Raw genomic sequence first — 20611 nt, 5'->3', positions numbered from 1 at the left:
AGGGAAATGATGACACAACTTGGAGTTGACTTTGATTTGAGTGAGGGAGGGTTGTACAAGGTCACCAGCCTCACTTTCTCCTCCTGAGCCATCTGGATCAAGTGACCAGATATTCATCAGAATGACTAGAGATGGCTCAGGATGCAATGGGAGACCCTTGCCCTTTAAGGCTAAGATCTTTTCAGGTACTCGGAGTGAGGTAATGCCCATTCAGGGAATAGGTCTAGCTTCTTTAAGAAGTGAGTTAAGGGTTGGTCCCTTTAATTAAAAAGAAAACAAAACAGAACAAAAAAAATCAAGCTGGGAGGAGAAGACCCTCAGGGTTGCTCTTCCAAAGAGAAACAGTTTACCACTGACATTCACTCGAAGGCAGGAAGACCCAAAACACCGTCATTAAGTGGAGCTTGGCCAGGGACCCATTGTGGTCAAATGCATGAGCTTCAGAGTGAACATTTGCTGGTTTAACCCTCTCTTTTGACAGAGGAGGGAACTGAGACAGAAAGGCTAAGCAACTTGCCCAAGACCCAGGGTAGCCCATGGCAGAGTCTGGATGCAAACCTAGGCCTCTGACTCCCTTCCTTCATCCCCTGGTCTGTTCTGGGGACTGAGGCCTGCAGATAGCCTGGAGTATAGAATGATGGATGTGGATAAATACATTGCAGACTCTTCCTGTGAGAGGAAAGAATAGCAGGAGAAGAGATCTTCCCAGATTAAAGGGCAGTTCCTCATCAGTTCTTAACAATTCTATGACTCCATGCAGTAGAGCACTAATGGGATAGAGGCATGGCACAGCCACAGAGAAGAGGCTGACACGTTGACTTAACATGACTTCTGTCCTGTGCCTCTCAAGAGTCTCTTTTTCACTCAACTCCCTAGAATGGGACTATTAAGGCTAAAATCCAAAAGCTATCAAAAAATGGACTTTCTGGCTTCTGTCTCTGTCTTCCTAATACCCAGCACAGGTTTTGGCATTCTAGGGCATTCTGAACGAGTCACTGAAGATGGAATTCTTCATCCTGGATGACCCCCTCCAACCATGGTGCAATGCAGACGCCCTTGCTCTGAGCACCTCCTGGGCTATATGAGGTTTGTCCCTATAGGGCTGGACAGCCCTGAGTTTCAAGCAAAGCCACTCCTTAAATACTCATCTAAGAGACCTGGTGATGCTGCAGGAGACCACCAGGAACAAAGGCACAGACTCTAGAAGCATCATTTCCTCACAGCTGCTTCCACAGCTTGGAAAGAGCACTGCTAGCCCCGGGATGGGCATGATCCTCCCTTGGGCTATCTCACCCTCTCTAGTAGTGTTTCTCTTTGAAGTTCCTTCAGCAGCCATCCATGGAGCTTGACCTGACAGGTATCCCAAGCAGGAAGCCTGAGCAAAGCAGTGTCATCAGGCCCTCTCAAGCTTTCTTTCTGAATTTCATCCTTCCAGTCACAGCTTCCCAAGTCAGAAGTCATCCTCTCCTTCTCTCCCCTCGAGGCTCTCCTAACTCCACTGACTTCTTTCTCCACCATATGCTAGACTTCTTGATCCCCTGCCTTTGCATGAGCTGTCAGTCCTGACTAAATGCATTCCTTCCTCACCTCCCCTGCTTAGAGCCCCAGGGCCCATCAAAGCCCAGATCAGCTGTCATTTCCAGATTTTTCCCAATTGTTAGTGTTACCATCAGGACTGTAATTACTGATCTTGCATACATGTTATATTTAGGTGGGTAAGGGTTAGATAATTGAACTCCCCCTTCCCTCTCCAGCTAGGCTGATAGAGCCATAGGATATAATCAGGTATGACCAGGTGTTAGTTAATGCGTTACTAAGACCTGGTGATGATCTTTTTACAAAGTAGGAATACTTTTCTCTACTGGAATTAAAATAAGGCTGACCACTGGCTGAGCTAAAAATTGGACACAACTTTGGAGGCTCTGAAGTGGTCAAAGCTGTGGACAACTGGAGAGCATACACAGGAATCCAGCTGCTGGGACCAGAAATGCAAAAAGATGTAGATCTCTGAAAACAAACAGTTCTCACCAGGGAAGATGGGATTCCCTGTTGTCTTCCAGCCTGGGCCATATCGATTTGGTGATTTGAAACACAACAGGAGACACCCCAGTCAGGGAAAAGCTCCATCCACACACTCCATCCAGAGTTAGGGCAAGACTCAGGAAGGCTTTCAAGCAGCTTCAAGGAGAAGGACCTCCGGCAGCGAAGAAGGAGCCAACTGTGGACTCAAGCGAGAACAAACCCCAGCGATCAGAAGTCAAGCTGTGGAGAGTGGAGGACTCTGGGAGTCCAGTTGAAACACCGCACCCGGGGTGCAGGGGAGGGGGGAAGGAGCATCCCTAGCATGTGCTTAGGAAAATCACCTTGCCAGGCTGTGTTGGACATTGTTTGGACATGAGTAAGGGAGAGACTGGAGGCAGGGAGACCCCACAGGTGAGTGGTGAGGAGAGTCTGCCCAGACGCTGCCTGGAGGAGAGGTGTGTGCCACGGGCTGTATGGGGGTGGGGGTGGGGGTGGGGGGAAGGGGGTTGCCCTGCAGGCAGGGGCTGGCCAAGGGTGCGGCTCAAGTCTTTCCAACTTTAAAAACCTGATCAGTTCCCCTTGGACCCAGATTCCCAGGCCCTCCTCGCAGAGCTTGGTGCTCTTTTAAAGGAATGAGCTCAAAGAACCCGACCCCCTCTGGAGCTTCGCGGCTCCGCACATGGCAGCCAAGTCCAGAAGTTGAGGACTCCATTTCCCAGAATACCTGGGCCGTGACATCACCCACGCCTCGCACCTCCTGTGGCCACTGCGGAGCCCCAGGGCATGCTGGGAATCTAGAAGTGCGCAGGCGCAATCTCCCAAGGGATTGGACGGTTTGTTCGGCCCTTTGTTCTTGGGCCCCCCTGGGTGAGTGCGGGCGGGGGAGTGAAGTGCGAAGGAAATCAGTGCGCAGGCGCAGCCAAGACTCCCGGAGGGGCGGGGGGAGCCCCTCCTCCTCCTTACCCCCCGGGGGGCGCCAGAGGACGCACGGACCCTGCTTGGGTTAGTGAGCGTGGGAGTGTCCGTGCACGCATTTGCGCGTGTGCCAGAAGGAGGGGGTGGGACCAGTGCCAATGTGCATGGGTGCATGGGTGTGTGAGGGGGAGGGGCTGGAGGGGTGTCTGAGTTTGTGTACGTGTGTGTCCAACTGCGATCCTTGTTGAGGTGTTTGTGACCGAGGCTCTGGGGGCTGGGGTGTGCACGTGTGCAGAGGGGTGTCTGCGTGTGCATGTGGGTGTCAGAGGGTGCGACTGCCTGTAGAGGTGTGCGTGCCAGCGGAGGGAGGGCTGGTGAGGGCGAGGGCGCACGTGCGGGACAGGGTGCGGGCTGGGGGCGGTGACTGCGTGCGTGTGTATGGAAGTGTGTGTGACAGGGTGCGGGCTGGGGGCGGTGTGTGCGTGTGCGTGTGTGTGTGTGCGTGTGTGCATGTGGGTGTGTGCATGTGTGTGCGTGTGTATGGAAGTGTGTGTGACAGGGTGCGGGCTGGGGGCAGTGTGTGCGTGTGCGTGTGTGTGCGTGTGTGTGTGCGCGTGTGTGTGCGCGCGTGTGTGTGTCTGCGTGTGCATGTGGGTGTCAGAGGGTGCGACTGCCTGTAGAGGTGTGCGTGCCAGCGGAGGGAGGGCTGGTGAGGGCGAGGGCGCACGTGCGGGACAGGGTGCGGGCTGGGGGCGGTGACTGCGTGCGTGTGTATGGAAGTGTGTGTGACAGGGTGCGGGCTGGGGGCGGTGTGTGCGTGTGCGTGTGTGTGTGTGCGTGTGTGCATGTGCGTGTGTGTGCATGTGTGTGCGTGTGTATGGAAGTGTGTGTGACAGGGTGCGGGCTGGGGGCAGTGTGTGCGTGTGCGTGTGTGTGCGTGTGTGTGTGCGCGTGTGTGTGCGCGCGTGTGTGTGTCTGCGTGTGCATATGGGTGTCAGGGTGCGACTGCCTGTAGAGGTGTGCGTGCCAGCGGAGGGAGGGCTGGTGAGGGCGAGGGCGCACGTGCGGGACAGGGTGCGGGCTGGGGGCGGTGACTGCGTGCGTGTGTATGGAAGTGTGTGTGACAGGGTGCGGGCTGGGGGCGGTGTGTGCGTGTGCGTGTGTGTGTGTGCGTGTGTGCATGTGCGTGTGTGTGCATGTGTGTGCGTGTGTATGGAAGTGTGTGTGACAGGGTGCGGGCTGGGGGCAGTGTGTGCGTGTGCGTGTGTGTGCGCGTGTGTGTGCGCGCGTGTGTGTGTCTGCGTGTGCATATGGGTGTCAGAGGGTGCGACTGCCTGTAGAGGTGTGCGTGCCAGCGGAGGGAGGGCTGGTGAGGGCGAGGGCGCACGTGCGGGACAGGGTGCGGGCTGGGGGCGGTTACTGCGTGCGTGTGTATGGAAGTGTGTGTGACAGGGTGCGGGCTGGGGGCGGTGTGTGCGTGTGCGCGTGTGTGCGTGTGTGTGCGTGCGTGTGTGTATGTGTACGTGTGTGTCCAACTGCGATCCTTGTTGAGGTGTTTGTGACCGAGGCTCTGGGGGCTGGGGTGTGCACGTGTGCAGAGGGGTGTCTGCGTGTGCATGTGGGTGTCAGAGGGTGCGACTGCCTGTAGAGGTGTGCGTGCCAGCGGAGGGAGGGCTGGTGAGGGCGAGGGCGCACGTGCGGGACAGGGTGCGGGTTGGGGGTGGTGTGTGCGTGTGCGTGTGTGTGCATGTGTGTGCGCGTGTGTGTGAGCGCGTGTGTGTGTGCGTGTGTATGTGTGTGCGTGTGGGTATGTGTGTGTGCGTGCGTGCGTGTGCGTGTGTATGTGTGTGTGTGTGCATGTGCGTGCGTGTGCGCGCAGGCAGAAGCTGCTGTGTCCCTGAGTCTGTTTGCAGCTGTGTCTGGTGGGAGCGGGGCTCTCAGTGTGTGCGCTTAGGTTTTTCCAAGAGTGACTGCACGTGCAAGTGCGTGTGATGGGGGAAAGGCGGGGGAGGGGCTGGGTCTTGGGCATCCGTGTGGCTCAGCCCCAACCTTCCCTGGGGGAACCCCCCTTTGGGCCTGAGCTTCTCCCTTGGGACCCAGGCTGCCCCGTGCACTTGAGGGGAAGGGTGAGGATGCCGTGGGGCCCCTTCCCTGGAGCAACTGCTAATCCAGGGGACCCCAGGAGCCAGGCCAGGCCCTCTGAGGGGGCAGGGGGAAGGGAAGGGGTGGCCTTTGGGGTGATCCCACTGCTTGGGGAGCCCCTTCCCGCTCCTCCTCCAATCCACACTTGACCCAGCATTCTTTATTGTAAGAGGAGGGGAACAGCCTCTCCTCCCCCCCCTGTTGTCCTGGGGTGTCCCAGGGCCCCCCAAAGTCCTGCTGGAGTCTGAAGACCTTGGGTCAGGGTCCTCAGGCTTGTCCCGTGTGGCCCATGAGGATGGAGAGGCCAATGGGGGAGGGATCCCCAGAGTCTCTCCTTTAGTCTCCAAGCAAGAGGGAGGGCTCAGGATGACATCATCAGGACCCCTTTTCTGAGGACCCTGGGAGAGAGACTTTGTCCTGTTAGAGAAATACAGTGACTTTTCCATTGCTGCCAGCTTCCAGAGGGAGTGACTTTGGCCTCAGTCTGAGCATTTATTAAGCGCTTACTGTGTGCCAGGCACTGTGCTAGGAACTAGGGATGCTATCCTAGCAAAAAGAAATATACTCTCCTCACTTTTTTTTAATGTGTTTTTGAGTTCTTTTTCAGTCCTGCCCAACTCTCTGTGACCCCATCTAGGGTTTTCTTGGTGAAGATTTGTCATTTGTCAGTGATTTGTCATTTCCTTTCCCAGCTCATTGTACAAATGAGGAAATGGAGGCAAACAGGGTAAAGTGAGTTGCCCAGGCTCATGCAGCTAGAAAGGGTCTGAGGCCAGACTTGAACTCAGGAAAAGGAGTCTTCCCCACTCCAACCTGGCACTGTGTATACACTCTGTCACCTCACTGCCCTCTCTGTCCTCAGGGAGTATCCCTTCTAAAGTGGAGGAGGGGAAGAGACCACCTGGAAGGACAGATGAGAAGGGACAGACAAGGAGGAGCCCTCATAATGCCTGGTGGCTCTGTCTGAGGAATGAGGGATGGCTGAGCTGGGCCCTTCCCCAAATCAGACAATGGGCTAGCAGGCCTGGGGTCAGGAGGCAGCAGAGGCATGCAGATGTAGTCAGAGGATAGCTGGGCCAGGCCCTTCCCCAGAGTGGATGCTCAGGTCAGAAGCCACCAATGGGAGAAGCAGCCACCATGAGAAATCAGGAGGCAGCTGTGGGATGTGAACACATACCTTGTCACTAGCTCTGATCTTGGGCACAAAAGAAGCAGCATCACATTTTCCCCACTACCAGCTTGATGTCCATCTCCACCTCCAGATGTTCCTTCTATCCCCATTATCAGTAGCCTCTCCTCCTGAGAATTTCATTCAGTCCACATTTTTCTCCCAATCCCATTTCTGGTAGCTATTATCTGGTAACCTCATAGTATTCTCCTTTCTTTCTCAATTATAGCAGTGCTGGGCCCAGAGATTTTCTCTGCATCTCAACATATCTAGAGATTCTCCCTCCAGCAGGTCCACATTCTCCTCATTTCCCATGACCTGCTCCTCCACTTCACCAAAGATACTCAGAAACATGGTCATGCCCCTGATCTTGCTACCACCCGCAAGCATTTCAGTCTTCATGGACTCCTACATTTCTTCATGTAATTTGATTCTTATTTCTTCTTTCCTCTGCCCTCTGAATGTTAACCAAAATCTTTGTCCTCCCTGTGACCTCCAAACACTGGACCTTTCACTGCATTCCCTGGCCAAACTTCCCTTTCTTAACCTCTTGGTCAGTCATTTCAAGTTTATATGAGCATCTAATGGCTTGTTTAGTTGTCTATCACCCATTATGCCTTGCCAATGCTCAACCTTGGATTACTCTCATCATCTGCCATCTCGACTCCTAGTCACATGTAGCAGAATGGTGCTGGAGAATGTCACAAAAGTATAATGACTGGGTCACCTATAAATTTAGGTTGTTCAGTCTGTACTGGGCTGTCACTGAAAAAAGGCAAGTAATTATTCTTCCACCAACCCACATTCCACAGTATCTACTCCAAAATTTTCATTCCCCCTTAGAACCATATAGCAGTACTCCCCACAACTTAACTGGACAACTCTCATCCTTTTAAAAAATATAAAATGGTCATCAAGGCCTCCCTCTTTACTCTCTCCATCAAAATTTCACATTGCTTAGAAATCTTCTGCAAATATCTCCTCCATTAGCCTTCTCCCCAGGAAGAAGTAGCTTTCCCCCTTGCTAAGGCAAACCTCTCTAGATGCACAATCCCATTCCATCCCCTGTTCTCCAGCAAATGGCCCCATCTTTCATCCCCTTTTGTCACTAATCTTCAGTCTCTCCCTGTTTACTGACTCCTTCCAAGCAGATAACTGTGTGCTATATGCAACCATTTGCATCCTCAAAAAATGCTCAATTGATCTGTGTCCTAGCTAGGAATCATCCTTTTATCACTCCTCCTTTTTGTAGCTAATGTCTTTGAGAAGGACATTGATAATTATCTGTAACTCCAGTTCTCTTCCTTCCACTCTCTTCTTAACTGACATCTGGCTTCAACCCTCATCATTCAGCTGCTTTCTCCAAACAGGCCAGTGATCTTGTAATTGCCAAACCTAATGGTGTCTGCTTAGCCCTCCTCGTTCATGCCTGCTCGATAACCTCTGATGATGTCACTTACCACGTCCGAATCTTCTTTCCAGTATTTTGTGACATTTCCCTCTTCTGGTCATTCTTCCCCTCTGGCCATGCTATCTTAGTGCCCTTTTCTGGATCTTCATGTAGGTCAGTCTGTTCACCATGGCTTAGCCAAGGCTCTGTCCCTGGTTCTCTTTGGAATCACAAAAAGGGACAAAAGCAGAGGGCCCAAGATGGAGCCCCATAAGACCTTATAGTTAGTGGCATTGATCTAGATGAAGATCCAGCAAAGGAAGCTGAGAAGTGTCCATCAGATGCAGAGGAGGATAACCAAGAGGGAACAGTGTCCCAGAGAAACTAGAGAGAAGGGAATGTCAAGGAGAAGAGAATGATTGACAGTGTCAAACCCTGCAGAAAGTTCGTAAAGGAAAATGATTGAGAAAAGGCCATTGGATTTAGCAGATAATAGATCACTAGTCTCTGGTCAGAAGTCAGATTGTAGAGGGCAGAGAAATGGGTGAGGAGGCACTTATTTGAGTCTTCTCAAATGGGTTCGCCACGAAAAGCAGGAGAGAGAGATCCTAAGTCCCATTGCTTGGATCAAGTGAGGGGGTTGGAAGGATGAGGGAGATAAGCAACTGAGCCTGGAACATAAACCCTGTACTGGGCATGCTCCATCCACAGCGCTAGATGGTCCTTCCACATTGTACTTTCAGCCCTTTTCTTCAGATTTTTCTGTGATTTTTCTCCTTTTTATCTTGCTGATCTCAGGCCGTCTTTCTGCTGTTCTGTACTGACCAGTTTATGTGTACCATCTCATGGTCATTCTCCATCATTGTCATTTGCTGACTAAGAAATAGCTTTGCACCTTTCAGTGTCATTTTCGATGTTGTGTCCAACTTTTCTTCTTTTTTATTCAGATCCAAAGATATTATGTCCTTTCCTATACATATATTAAAGGTTCATGTTATCATTGGATGATGGAGGAAGAGAGAAACCTGGAAGTGTCCATGGGAAGCAAGGAGTTGTCCAGCTCCCCTGCCTTGACCAGTGAGCCAAGGAGAATGAGTGAGAGTGTATCCAGCCTTGGAGCAGGTGGCCAGGGAGGCTATGTCAGCAGGGGAAAGCTAGGTTCCAATGAGATCTTCTTGATAGATTAGTGGAAAAGAAATAGGATTAGGATGCCTATGGAGGTGGCATTCCAGGATGCATAGCGGAAGGGCTAGTTTGAGTTAGATTGGAAATTTGGGGGAGGAGGTATGAGAAGAAGGGGAATGAGGAATCGGGTGGTAGGGAGTATGGAATGGGGTTTGGATCTCTTCTCTTTTTAATGGAAATCTATGAAGTGCTTCTGAGGAACGTATAAAGACCCAGGGAGTACAAAACAAAATGAAAGGTGTTCCCTGTGCTCCTGGAGCTTACCTACCAAAGGGGAATGCTGAATTCCATGTTTGAAACGGAGGTAAACTTAGGTACACAATCAAAGCCAAATCAGTTTGCTGATAGGGACTTGTAGATCTGTTAACAATGCCTCAGTAAAGCCAGAAAGCCCAATAAGGAGAGGACCCTTCTTTATAGACAAGACATAAAGGGTCTTGGCAGTCTTGGAACATTACAACTGGTTTACTGAGAAATGTGGGTTGGCATTCAAGTAGGACTAACCACACCCCTCTCTGATAATTAAGGAATATTGTTTTAATATTTTTTCCCTTGTTTTATGGAACCCATCTGCAAGCTGAGGCTATTGATAGTAGACTCCCTAGCACCTAGGAGGGAGATGAGACCCTACTTAATTGTACAAGGACAGGCAAGGATGGACCATATGGAAATATACCAGGTCAACTTGTAGGTCTTTAAAAATAGCAAGCCAATGTCCTTGAGTTTTCCCAGGAGCTAACACGATGTTAGATAGTAGTTTTTCTCTTTAGTTATAACTTTTAACTGACTCAGAAAGAAGGCTAAATTCCTGAGCTCAACTCAAGGACATAGAAAAGAGGTTTAGTCAGATGCAGACTGAATTATAAAAATCAATATGGGCTAAAATAAATTCTAGAATCAACACAGTAAGAACTTAAGGGAATATTAAGTTTGATCTTTTCAGTGGGCATGAAGGGGTCCTTTACTGGAAAAAATACTGGACCATGGAGTGGGGCCCCAGAGCATAGACTGACACATATCATCCAGGAATGGGACCAGAAGTGATTTGTTCTTGATTATTGTTAGCTGAATTGGAGAAGGAATGGAAAAGTTGGAGGTGATAAATAAAGCCAAAACTTTAATTAAATAAATTAAAATTATTATTTAAAAAATAAAATTAAATAAATGGTCCCATCAGATTGGTTGGAAGAAACCTCCTGAGAGTGACATTGAAATGATTCTTGGGGGCTGAGGCTTTCCTGAGCAAATGGCGCATGAGAAATCAACACGAGGAGAACTGGAGAGTCTCAGGGAGCCAAGGGCATGGGCAGGGCTTAACTCTCTACCCCTAGTTGACTTCTTGACCCCCTGCTTGGCTGAAATTCCTCCCACCAATGTCACCAGTGACCTCCCTTTTCACAAAAGCTTTAAGTGCTACATAAAATATTCGGTGACAAGTCAACACCATGTGATACTACATACGCATTACATGACTATTCCAGGTCCTTGGTAGCCACAGGACTCATTAGCCCAGGGTGTTGCAGTCTGGGAGTAGACTCCTTAGCTAAAATATACTGGGGAGGCCTTTTGAACAGAGAAGGGAATATTGAAAATTAATAATCAAATGGTATAGTACACACAAGTTACAGACAAGTTCCCAGTCATACCACAGTGTGACATAGTTCATCAGTAGATGGTGGATGTGTGTCTCTCAATTTTACAGATGACAAAGAGACAATCTCTTTTCTGAGCTACGTGACACAGAGTTTGGATAGAATTGGTTAGATTTTGTAGGCAGACTTACAAAGAAGTTTAGGGTAAGTTTGTGCCTTATTAGAATAACAGGACAGTAAGTGCCATATGAGTTTTCTTAAAGTGATAGGGGAAAGGGAGGTGCCAAAGGGACATTGAGTACATTGATATAAGAACAGCCAATGGAGCATCAAATGGAGTCAGATTTTGGACAACCATTTTCCACTATGAAAGCCTCAATGGTGACTGTTAGGAATGTGAATGCAAAAGCTGTCCTTGTGCTTCCCAGAGGAGGAAAGAGATTAGGAGGCGGTGGTATCAAGATGGCCCAAAGGCAGCAGGCTAGGGCTTAGGGTTGGGCTGCTTGGGGAGAGCTAGAGAGCTGAATGAAGCAGGAAGCATGGCATGAAGGTGGCATCAAAGATGGCTTCTTGTTCTTACAAGGCTAGTCAGTTAGAGTACAGGGAGCCTGTCTGACCTCTGACTTCGTGGCTCAGATCTGTCTGAGACCTGCAAGCATAGGATTTCTAGGAGGTACTTACCTCAAGGAAAAGGGCTGCTGCTTCCAGCCAAGGGGTCTGCCAGGAAGAGGAGTCGAAGGCAGAGGGTGAGCCATGTGGGAAGCAGAAGAGTTTGTAGTAGCCTCAGTGGGCCAAGCCATTTCTAGGAAGGTCTAAGAGGCCCTCTCTGCCTATGACCTGAGGCCCCAGGATCATGCTTTTCTCTCCATTCACACTCAAGGGCCCTGCCTTCCTCTCTGCCCCTGTTCCTAGTCTCCATCAGCTGCATGGCCATGGGAATGACCCCTTTTCTGCCTTGTCCTTGTCCTAGCCCACCAACTTCTACTCCAGGGCTTGAATTCCACAGGAGTCATCACCCCCTAGGCTGGTCACCCCTTAGAGCTCCTCTTATCTGTTCATCACCTCCCATTCTCCCTCCTTCCTGCTCTGGGACTCAGATCCTCCTCCTTCTGAGTAGAAAGAGTGCCACAATACAACTTTGGGAGTAGACTAATCCAAAGGAGTGGGCCCTAGAATTTGAGCTCCTGCCAGCAAATGGCCCTTGGGAAAATTGAGATTCTGTATCCTGCCATTTGAACTAGAAATCCAGTTCTGATGGCACTGAATTTACCCTAAACTAAATTATCATGCAGTCTCATTTAAAGTCACGTATGTTCTCCTCTTAAGATAATTGTGATGTTTGACCCTATATAGGTAGATCATACCTTCATGAAAAATATACTTAAAACTTGACATAAAATCTTGTCATTCTGTGAAAGAAGTTACTGGAAAAAAGTAGTGGTTTATGAAAATGATAAAATTTTACCTAGAATATCATGCCTTGCACATCTGAGCCAACTCATTGTCAACAGACCCCATCCATGCTTCAAAATGAGATACATTGCTTAAATACAGTTGGTATTGTTAGATCTTGGAATGCAGAAAATAACAGAATGGCTCCAGGGCCCATGATCTGGGGACTCATTCATGGTAATACAACCAAGGTTGATTATATGCCAGGCACTCTGCTAAGTGCTGGGGGTACAAAGCAAGGTGAGCAGCCCCTCCCCTCAAGGAGCTCACTTTCTAATCAGTTTAGTCAAGTAAAGGAGTCAACAAGCTTTTATTAAGCCTCTGGTGTGGACCAAGCAACTCATTGGCTCTTGGGATTCCAAGAATGAAAAAAGAAAACAGGACACAATTTGCAAGTAACTACACACACACACACACACACACACACATACACACAATCAGAAGCTAGGGGGTACAGTGGATGGAGTTCTGGGCCTGGATTCAGGAAAACCTGAGCTCAAATCCAGCCTCAGACCCTTCCTAGACCCAGTCAGTCTCTGTTTTCTGTAAAAAATGAAGGTAGGAAGAACTATGTGACATTGTTAGGACCAGATGAGATAACATTTGTAAAGCAGTTGTACCTGGCACACAGTAGACACTTAATACATTTTTATTTCCTTATTTCCTGCATACAAAATATATGTAACGTAAATTGCAGGAAATCAGAGAAGGTGGACCAAGAAAGGCTTTTTGCAGATGATGGGATTTTAGTCAAGACTTGAAGGACACACCCAGAGCAGGCTGGCTCAAAACAGGAGACCTTGGAACTGAGTTCTCCCTGCCTTCCCTTGGAGCTGAGATCCCTTTGCTTTCTTCCTCTGGAGCAGAGATTTCTTTGCCTTCCTTCAGAGCCAAGGTTACTCTCCCTTTTGCTCTGAACGTGCAACTCCCAGGTAGGTCTGAGGAAGGACTCCTCACTGCCCCCAACTTCTGCTGGCTGCCCTTTCTTTTGGGCCTCATTTTTCCCTCTTGACCTGTTGGCAAACATCTTGCAGTTATGCCAGGAGTCAGCCTCCCAAACAGACTTGGTTCCCTGGGCTGCTTCCCACCCCTGCTATTTGTCAAGGCTCCCCATGGCATTCCCAAAGTCCTGTGGTACTTTCCTCAGCTTTACCATTGGGTCAGAGTTACCTGACCTTTATATCTCACCCAGAGCATCAGGTGGAAGGAGACCTCTAATTCAGGAGTCACTGAGGCTCTGACTAGTCTCATCCCATCTGGGATCCCAAGCCCCTTCTAAGTTTTGGGTCTCTCTAGAAGGATGAGAGATGGGAGGGGTAACAGAAGGGAAGGAATTAGTGAGGGTGAAAAATATTCATCTTCAAACATTTTCCTAGCCTGACACTGCCTGCTGACCTCTTTTGGTTGGAGTCTGTTCCCTGAGAGCAGGGCCAGGGGCTTGGCACCTCCTTTTGGACCTCACCCTCTATAAATCCCTGTGGACCAATCTCTTGCCTAGGAAAAGAAGGGAAAGACTTCTACCCCTCAGTGATCCTTCTTCCTTCCCAGCTCAATCCACAAAGGATCAAGGCCTGGCCCAAGCAGGGAGTCTGGAGCCAGAGGGAATGGCCCCTGGGACCCAGAGACCTCCACCCCGGGTGAGTACAGTCCATCCACAGATCTGACCAACATCAGCCAGAGTGGCCACTCAATTAAGTCCAAATTGTAATTGTTATTTTTAAAGAATCCTCTTCATGCTTTCATTTAGATAAGACTATTTCAGCCTTCTAGGAAATTGGCTAGGTAATTTTTTTTCTCTGTTCTTTTCTCAGTGATGGTTTTCCCTACCCCCTAGAATACACAGTACTTGCCAGCTTCTCAAACTCTTTACAGAATTTTCTTAACATTTCACTTATAGTTCTTCAGATGAGGAGGAATTTCACATCACCTTCTCTCCTCTCCCATAGACTCTCATACTTTGCTGATACAGCACATACCTTCTCCCTGATTCCATAGGGAGAAGCATTTCATAGTAGGACATTTCTTCAGCTTTTATTAATCCAACATGATTCAAACTTCAAGTATACAATGCTTTTCTCAATATGCCCTTGGGCTCTAAATGACTGTGGTTTTAGGGGTTGACTCTGACACTCTTAGAGGTGATTGGAGTTTTAGACAGATTTCTTCTGTGTTTCACTTTCCTTCTCTTAACTGAGGAGGGTTGGACTAGATAAATTCTGGAGTTTCTTTCAGCTCTAAATCATGTGACTTTTGATGATTTAGGAGTGGGTGACATTCAAGGATGTGTCTGTGAATTTCACCCTGGACGAGTGGGGCCTGTTGGACCATTCTCAGAAAGAATTGTACAAGGATGTCATGCTGGAGAATGCCCGGAACTTGCTGTCCCTGGGTAAGGACCATGTCCTCTGGTAACTGAATCTGCCATCAAAATCTTCATTTCCTCCCTAGTGTGAGGGGTTTGAGCATTTATCAGTTATTCAAGAGGCAGAAGTACTGATCTCTCCACTGGGGCCTCCTGCTCGCTGCTTTTCCTGTGAAAAGCTTTGGCAAATTCTGAAAATAAATGAACAGGGTCACAGAGGTTATAGGCAAAAAGCCGTCTGTTAGAAGAGGGAAACTAGACATGTGTACTGGGATCTCCTCCAGGAGAAGACCCAAGGCAGTGAAGCTAAACCTTGATACTTTACACACACACACACACACACACACACACACACACACACACACACACACACACACACACACACACACACACACACACACATATATATAGAGAGAGAGAGAGAGAGAAAGAGAGAAAGAGAAAGGCCTAAGACGAATAGTGAGGCAAGGTTACCCAGTGACAAAAGTCCATTCATAGCAGGGCTTCATGTCTGGGCCTGCTGCTGCTTGCCCAAGCTCAGGGACCATTAGTACTGTGATTTAACTGCAGCAGAGTTCGTCCAACGGGTGAGTACAAAGAATTGTTGTTATGCTAAGCTCAGGGCACAGCTTGCTTGCTGGGCCTTAGCCCCAGAAAACAAAGTATCTCCTAATAATAAAAAGAGAGGAGTGAAAAAAAGGGGTGATATTGAGACAGGATCCTGACATCTGATTTACACAATAGGAAGCTGGGACTTTACTTTATCCCTCCTGAAATTGTCTCTTTCCTATTTTATGTAGCCTTAGGTCAAAACTCAGACCAGTGCCACAGGATCTTAGACTTGGAGCTAATCTCAGAGGTTATCTTCTAATTGGATATGAATTTTGACTCCAAAGATGGGTCATGCAGCTTTTCCCTGACGCTGGGCAGTGAAGGGAACCCTCTGCCTTTCAAGCAACCCCTTCCTCTTCGGGATGGGTCTAGACTTTAGAACAGTCTTCTTGTTAACAGGTATTACTCTGTAGCTCCTTGCTCCCAGTCCTGCCTGGTACAGCAAGTGTCTCCTTATTCTTCCTTCATGATTCCCTCAAATTTCCGCCCAGATGGTGGAAAAGAAAGGGGAGGGGATCAGCATTTATACACACCTCTTCTATGTCCCAAACTGGGCAAAGTGGTTTATAATTATTATCATCTCATTCTCACAACCTCACAGCCCTGTGAGGTTGGTACTATTATCCCATTTCTTAGTTGATAGAACTGAGGCCAGCAGAGGTTACGTAACCTTCCAGGGGTACACAGCTACCATGTGGCTGAGGCTGCTTTGGACTCTTTTTTTTGACTCCAGGTTCAGACCTCTTGTGGTCATGGTTGTGATTTGTCCTTCATTCACAAAGGCCATGACATCAGGGAGATGATGACATGACTTGTATTGAACTGGATTTGAGTGAGGGTGGGCTCTGCAAAGTCACCAGCCTCATTTTCTCCTCCAGAATCATCTAGGTCCAGTGACTAGGTAGAGATCAGGTTGACTGAGGATGGCCCAGGATGCAAAGGGAGACGTTGGCCCTTGTAAACTAAGGTCTTTCTGAGTTCTTACTTTGAGTGAGGCAGTGCCGATTCAGTGATTAGACCTGTGAAGAAGTAAGTCAAGGGATGACCCATTTAATTAAAAAAAAAAAAAGTGAATGTAAATAGTAAATTATTTCTCTTTGGCTAGCAAGCCTGAGGATCTTCCTCTCTCAGATTGATTTTTTCTCTTTTCTTTTCTTTTTGAATGAACTAAATGAATGTTGCCTCACTCAACACACTGTTGGAACTCTGGAAAGACCTTAGCTTGAAAAGGCCAAGGTCTTCCACTGCATCCTGAGCCATCTCCAGTTGTCCTGATCAATCAATATCTGGCCACTGGACCCAGGTGGCTCAGGAGGAGAAAGTGAGGCTAATGACTTTGCACAGCTCTTCCTCACTCAAATCCAATTCGGTGCAAGTCATGTCATCTTCTCCCTGATGCCATGGTCCTCTTTGAGAACAAAGGACAAACAACAACCTGCAATGGGGACCCAACTGGCCAGTTCCAATTAGATAACTCAGCTCACCCTCTTGTCTCTCCTTTCTTCTCTTCTCCTCTACTCTCCTCTCCCAAGATGGGGTATCCCTTTACCTAAGGGTATTCTGCCAAAGGAAGGTAAATTTTGGTGGCTGAAACCTACCTAGCCATCTTGGGATATACTGGCTAGATTTATTTCTCAAAGATGAAGCCTTAAACCCAATTCACTCTGGATTTCATTGATTGGACAATGGGTCCCTGCCCAAGTACCACTCAGACCTCTTACTACTGCAGTAAGAACTACCTCTAATTTCTAGATAATGGAAGCTATGGAATATGCCCATCCTTCTATGAAAGAGGTAAATAAAGGTGGAATTGTCTGATTCCAAATGATCTCTGCCCCCTCCCAAGATCCCAGCATTCAATACCAGGGAAACCATCCTTGAGGCATCATGGGAGCCATCCTCTGGTTGTATATCCCCTTTCCATCAAGAGGACTGAATTGTATATTTCTCTCTGTCCTCACCCCTTTCTTATTCTATATTCCCAGGACTTCCAGTTCCAAGACAAGATCTCATCTCCCCTCTTCGTCAAGGGGAAGCACCAGGGATGCTAGAGTCAAAAGACCCAAGGAACTCCTGGCCAGGTGAGTGAAATGAAAGCAGGTGTATGAGGGATGTTATCACAGGAGGCATCATTGTGTTGTAATGAAGGGAGTGCTAGACTTGGGGGCAGGCATATTTGAGTTGGAATTGGTTTTTAGACACATTTCAGCTCCTGGGCAAGTGGGATCCTGGGCAAGGAACTGAACCTCTGAGCCCTAGTTTCCTCTTCTGTAATACAGGAGAGGGGCTTAGACTCCTTGGCCTTTCAGTTCCCTTCCAGTGATAAGTCCATGAAGTCATTTTTTGGAGCTTTGGGGCATGGTGCTTTCCTGAAAACATCTAAGAGAGACTGAGGCTGTCCAATATGAACACTTTCCTAGACTTTATTCAAGTCAGTAAGAATTTATTAAGCACCTACTGTGTTCTAGACCCTGTGTTAAGTACCAGGAATACAAATAAAGGCAGGGGATAAGCCCTGCTCTCAAGGACTTCCCAATATAGTGGCAAGGCAAAGTGGGAACAACTGTGTAGAAACCTACTACATCCAGGATAAATTGGAGCTAATCAAGAGAGGGAAGGCATGAAAGCTAAGGAGCACTGGAGAAGATTTATTTTAGAATGAGGAGTTTTAAGTGGGACATCAGGGAGGACAGAGTGAGCATGAGGAGCAGCCAGAGGAAATATGGAGACTGGAGATGGAGTGTCTTGGTCAAGGAACAAAGAGGAGACTTGAACCACTAATTATTACACATATGGAGGGGAAATAAGGTGAGAGCAGACTGGGGAGGTAGTAGAGGAGCAGATGATGGAGGGCCAAGAAGAGGATTCTACATTTGATTCTGGGAGCCAAGGGAGTTTATGGAGTAGGCAGGGACATGATCAGAAGTGCCTTTTAGGTTGATGAATTTGACACCTGGGTGGAGGATTGAGTGTATAGGGGACATAATTGATGTGCAGTGAAACCAACCAAAAGACTTACAGTAGTGTCTCAGGTGTGAGGTGATTGGTGACTGAACCAAGGAAGTGGCAATGTTGAGAGACAAGGGAATATGAGAGAGATATTACAAAGGTAGAATCCACATGACTTTGTACCATATTGAATATAGGTGGATATGAGTGTGAGAGATGATGATGAGTTGGTGACACTTAGGTTATGAACTTGGATGATTGGAGGTGGTGCTCTGTATAGCAATAAGAAAGTAAGAATACAAGAGGGTTTAGGGAAAGGTGATGAGTTTGGTTTGGGATCTTATAGAAGGGGACCACGATTAAGTATTGCCACTGAAACCTAAAGAATAATGAACAGCAAGGAATAGGGCATGACTGACTATTACAAAGGCTGCAGAGAGGTCAAGAAGGACAGGGATTGAGAAAAACCCATTGTATTTAGCAATTAGAAGATTATTGGTAACTTTTCAGAGAGCAGTTTCATTTGAGCAATGACTTTGAAACCTGGAGTGTAGAGAGTTTTGAAGAGAGGAAGGTAAAAGGAGTGTGAAACACTAAGTGTAGATGGCCCTTTCTAGGTATTTAGCCATGAAAGGAAGAAAGGGTGCAGGTCAGTGTCTAATGGGGATGAATGGACCATGAGAGGCTTTTTTTCAGGGTTGGGGACACATTGTTTTATTTCTGCCAAGGAGGCAAAAACCATTAGAAGGAGAGATTGAACATTTGTGACAAAATTGGGTACAGGAGGGTATATGCTGACTGGGAGATGGAATAGACTGGTATCATTTAGCAATGTAATGGGGTTTTCCTTGGCAACCAAAATGACCATCTCTTCATGGGAGACCAAGACAATAGAGGAATAAGAAAATTTCTGTTTTATTTGAGATAACGAAGAATTAAAAAAGTAAGTGGTAAGGGTCCAATATTTTTTAGTATATATGAGACCAAGTGTTCAGATGAGAGTATTGAAGAAAGTAAACCAAATGAGACAATTGGGGAAGGACAGAAAGATATGGAAAAGCTCTTGCTGATAGTAGGAAAAGGAAACAATAAAGGAGATGTCAAAAGACTACCTTGGCACAGTGAGGGCCCAGCTGAGGTTATAGAATCTGAATTTAGAGTAGACAGCCCAGTTTCATGATTTTCTCTATTTCTATGCAGCATCTTGTGGGCAAAAATGGAAACCACTGCCTTACTGGAAGTAATAATAAAAGTTGAAGCTTGCACAGTTCATTAACCCAAGGTTCCTTTCCTGATTTCTGTGGTTCCATCTTTGTCTCTGTTCTCAGAAAATAAGTAGCAAAATATAGAGGAGACCACTCTAAGGTTAGGGAATTAGGAGCTTGAGACTCCCAGGCATCTCACAGAACCAGACACTCTAGGACCTTAGAAGTTTTTGTATTTGTATTTGGTCTGGTAAGGACTCATCAGGTTTAGAGCCAGCAAAGGTAACTCCTTGTAGGTGATAAGGGATAAGAAAGAGACACAAATGGAGTTGAGGCCAAAACCTGCATTTGAACATGAGGGGAGAGACTAGAATCCAGGGAGTGAGGTAGTATTTATAGCCTGGTATCAACCCTGGGCCCAGTCAGTCAATATAGATACAATATATAATGCCTTCTATATTCTAGGTACTGTGTAAGCCTGGGGATCCAAAGGAAGGTAAAAGTTAGTCCCTGCTGTCCAGGAGCTCACCATCTATATACAAACATAGAGGCAATTTGAGAAGAAGCTGCAGATCATGAGCCTCACTGAGCTGAGCCAGGCAAAAGAGAGTGTTCTGCTATGGAAACAGATCAAGTTCAAGAGGGAAATAAGTGAATAGAAGGAGAGAGAAAAATAGCAGTTTAAGAAAGAGAGTAGAATTGGTGAGGAAATAGTCAAAATCACAATAATAATGTAAGAAGAACTAACATTTATAAAGGGCCCAGTAAGTGTGGGCCAGAAAATCCCAACGTGAAACAGAAGTCACTTAAAGTTCCAAGCAATATTAGTCTATTTATTAGGGAGTCTCAGAGTCCCTGATTAATTGGTCCAAGATCTTCTTTCATGATCAGGGACTCCTGTTGCTTGAGGGTGATCAGTATTTATACAAATTGAAAGCACACTAAAAATAGAAGGAGATAGTACAATTTCATGATTGGTTATTAACCCAAGAAGTAGGGAGAAATCTGATTGGTTGAGGAGCCCATCCATCAATCATAACTACTTTGTCAACAGGACTTTCACAGGTCATGAGACCTTCCACAGGTCATCAACTCCAGGTTGTCTCAGATGGTCATAAGAACCTTTCCACAACATCTCAGGGCCTTCCACAAGTTCTAAGACCCTAGTGTTTGACCACAGTATCCTAGGGACCAAGGAAGTTGTATTGAAGCAAAGGTCACTAGGGTGTGGACAGCATTACTTCAGAGTGGTAAGGGGGAATTGCACCAACAAATGAACCATATTATAGCATGTTATAGAGTTGGGATGGAGGATGGGGAGCTTGTAGAGCAATTCTACCATTATTGCATTTTTAACTAACAATATGAATCTAGTTGATAAAAGTAAGTAATATAATCATCATTATATTTCTTATCCTAACAGCATTACCATACAGAACTAACTTAAACTTAATCCTATTCTGCTTAATTCACTAACGCAATCATGGATACCCATCAAATTACAATAAACTGAATAAATACTGATTAATTGGAGTAGGTGGTATCAAAATGATTGTCACATAAGTGCCAAGCAATTTACAAGTATTATTTGATCCTCACAATAACCCTGAGAGGTAG

At 47.2% G+C, this 20611-nt stretch overlaps 1 protein-coding gene across 1 annotated transcript in view; it reads left to right on the top strand.

Moving 5' to 3' along the window:
• Positions 1–2816: 2816 nt before the first annotated feature.
• Positions 2817–20611, top strand: part of LOC140508360 (uncharacterized) — a 28556-nt gene continuing 10761 nt past the window's right edge. Inside the window, exons 1-5 of the mRNA XM_072616213.1 lie at positions 2817–2889; positions 12564–12798; positions 13415–13503; positions 14129–14255; positions 16826–16921. Coding sequence (XP_072472314.1) covers positions 13471–13503; positions 14129–14255; positions 16826–16921 — 256 coding nt within the window. The 5' untranslated portion in view covers positions 2817–2889; positions 12564–12798; positions 13415–13470. The remainder of the gene's footprint in view (positions 2890–12563; positions 12799–13414; positions 13504–14128; positions 14256–16825; positions 16922–20611) is intronic.

The sequence above is a fragment of the Notamacropus eugenii genome, chromosome 5 (assembly GCF_028372415.1).
Source record: "Notamacropus eugenii isolate mMacEug1 chromosome 5, mMacEug1.pri_v2, whole genome shotgun sequence".
Classification (NCBI taxonomy): Eukaryota; Metazoa; Chordata; class Mammalia; order Diprotodontia; family Macropodidae; genus Notamacropus; species Notamacropus eugenii.
This window is presented reverse-complemented; position numbering and strand designations above follow the sequence as displayed.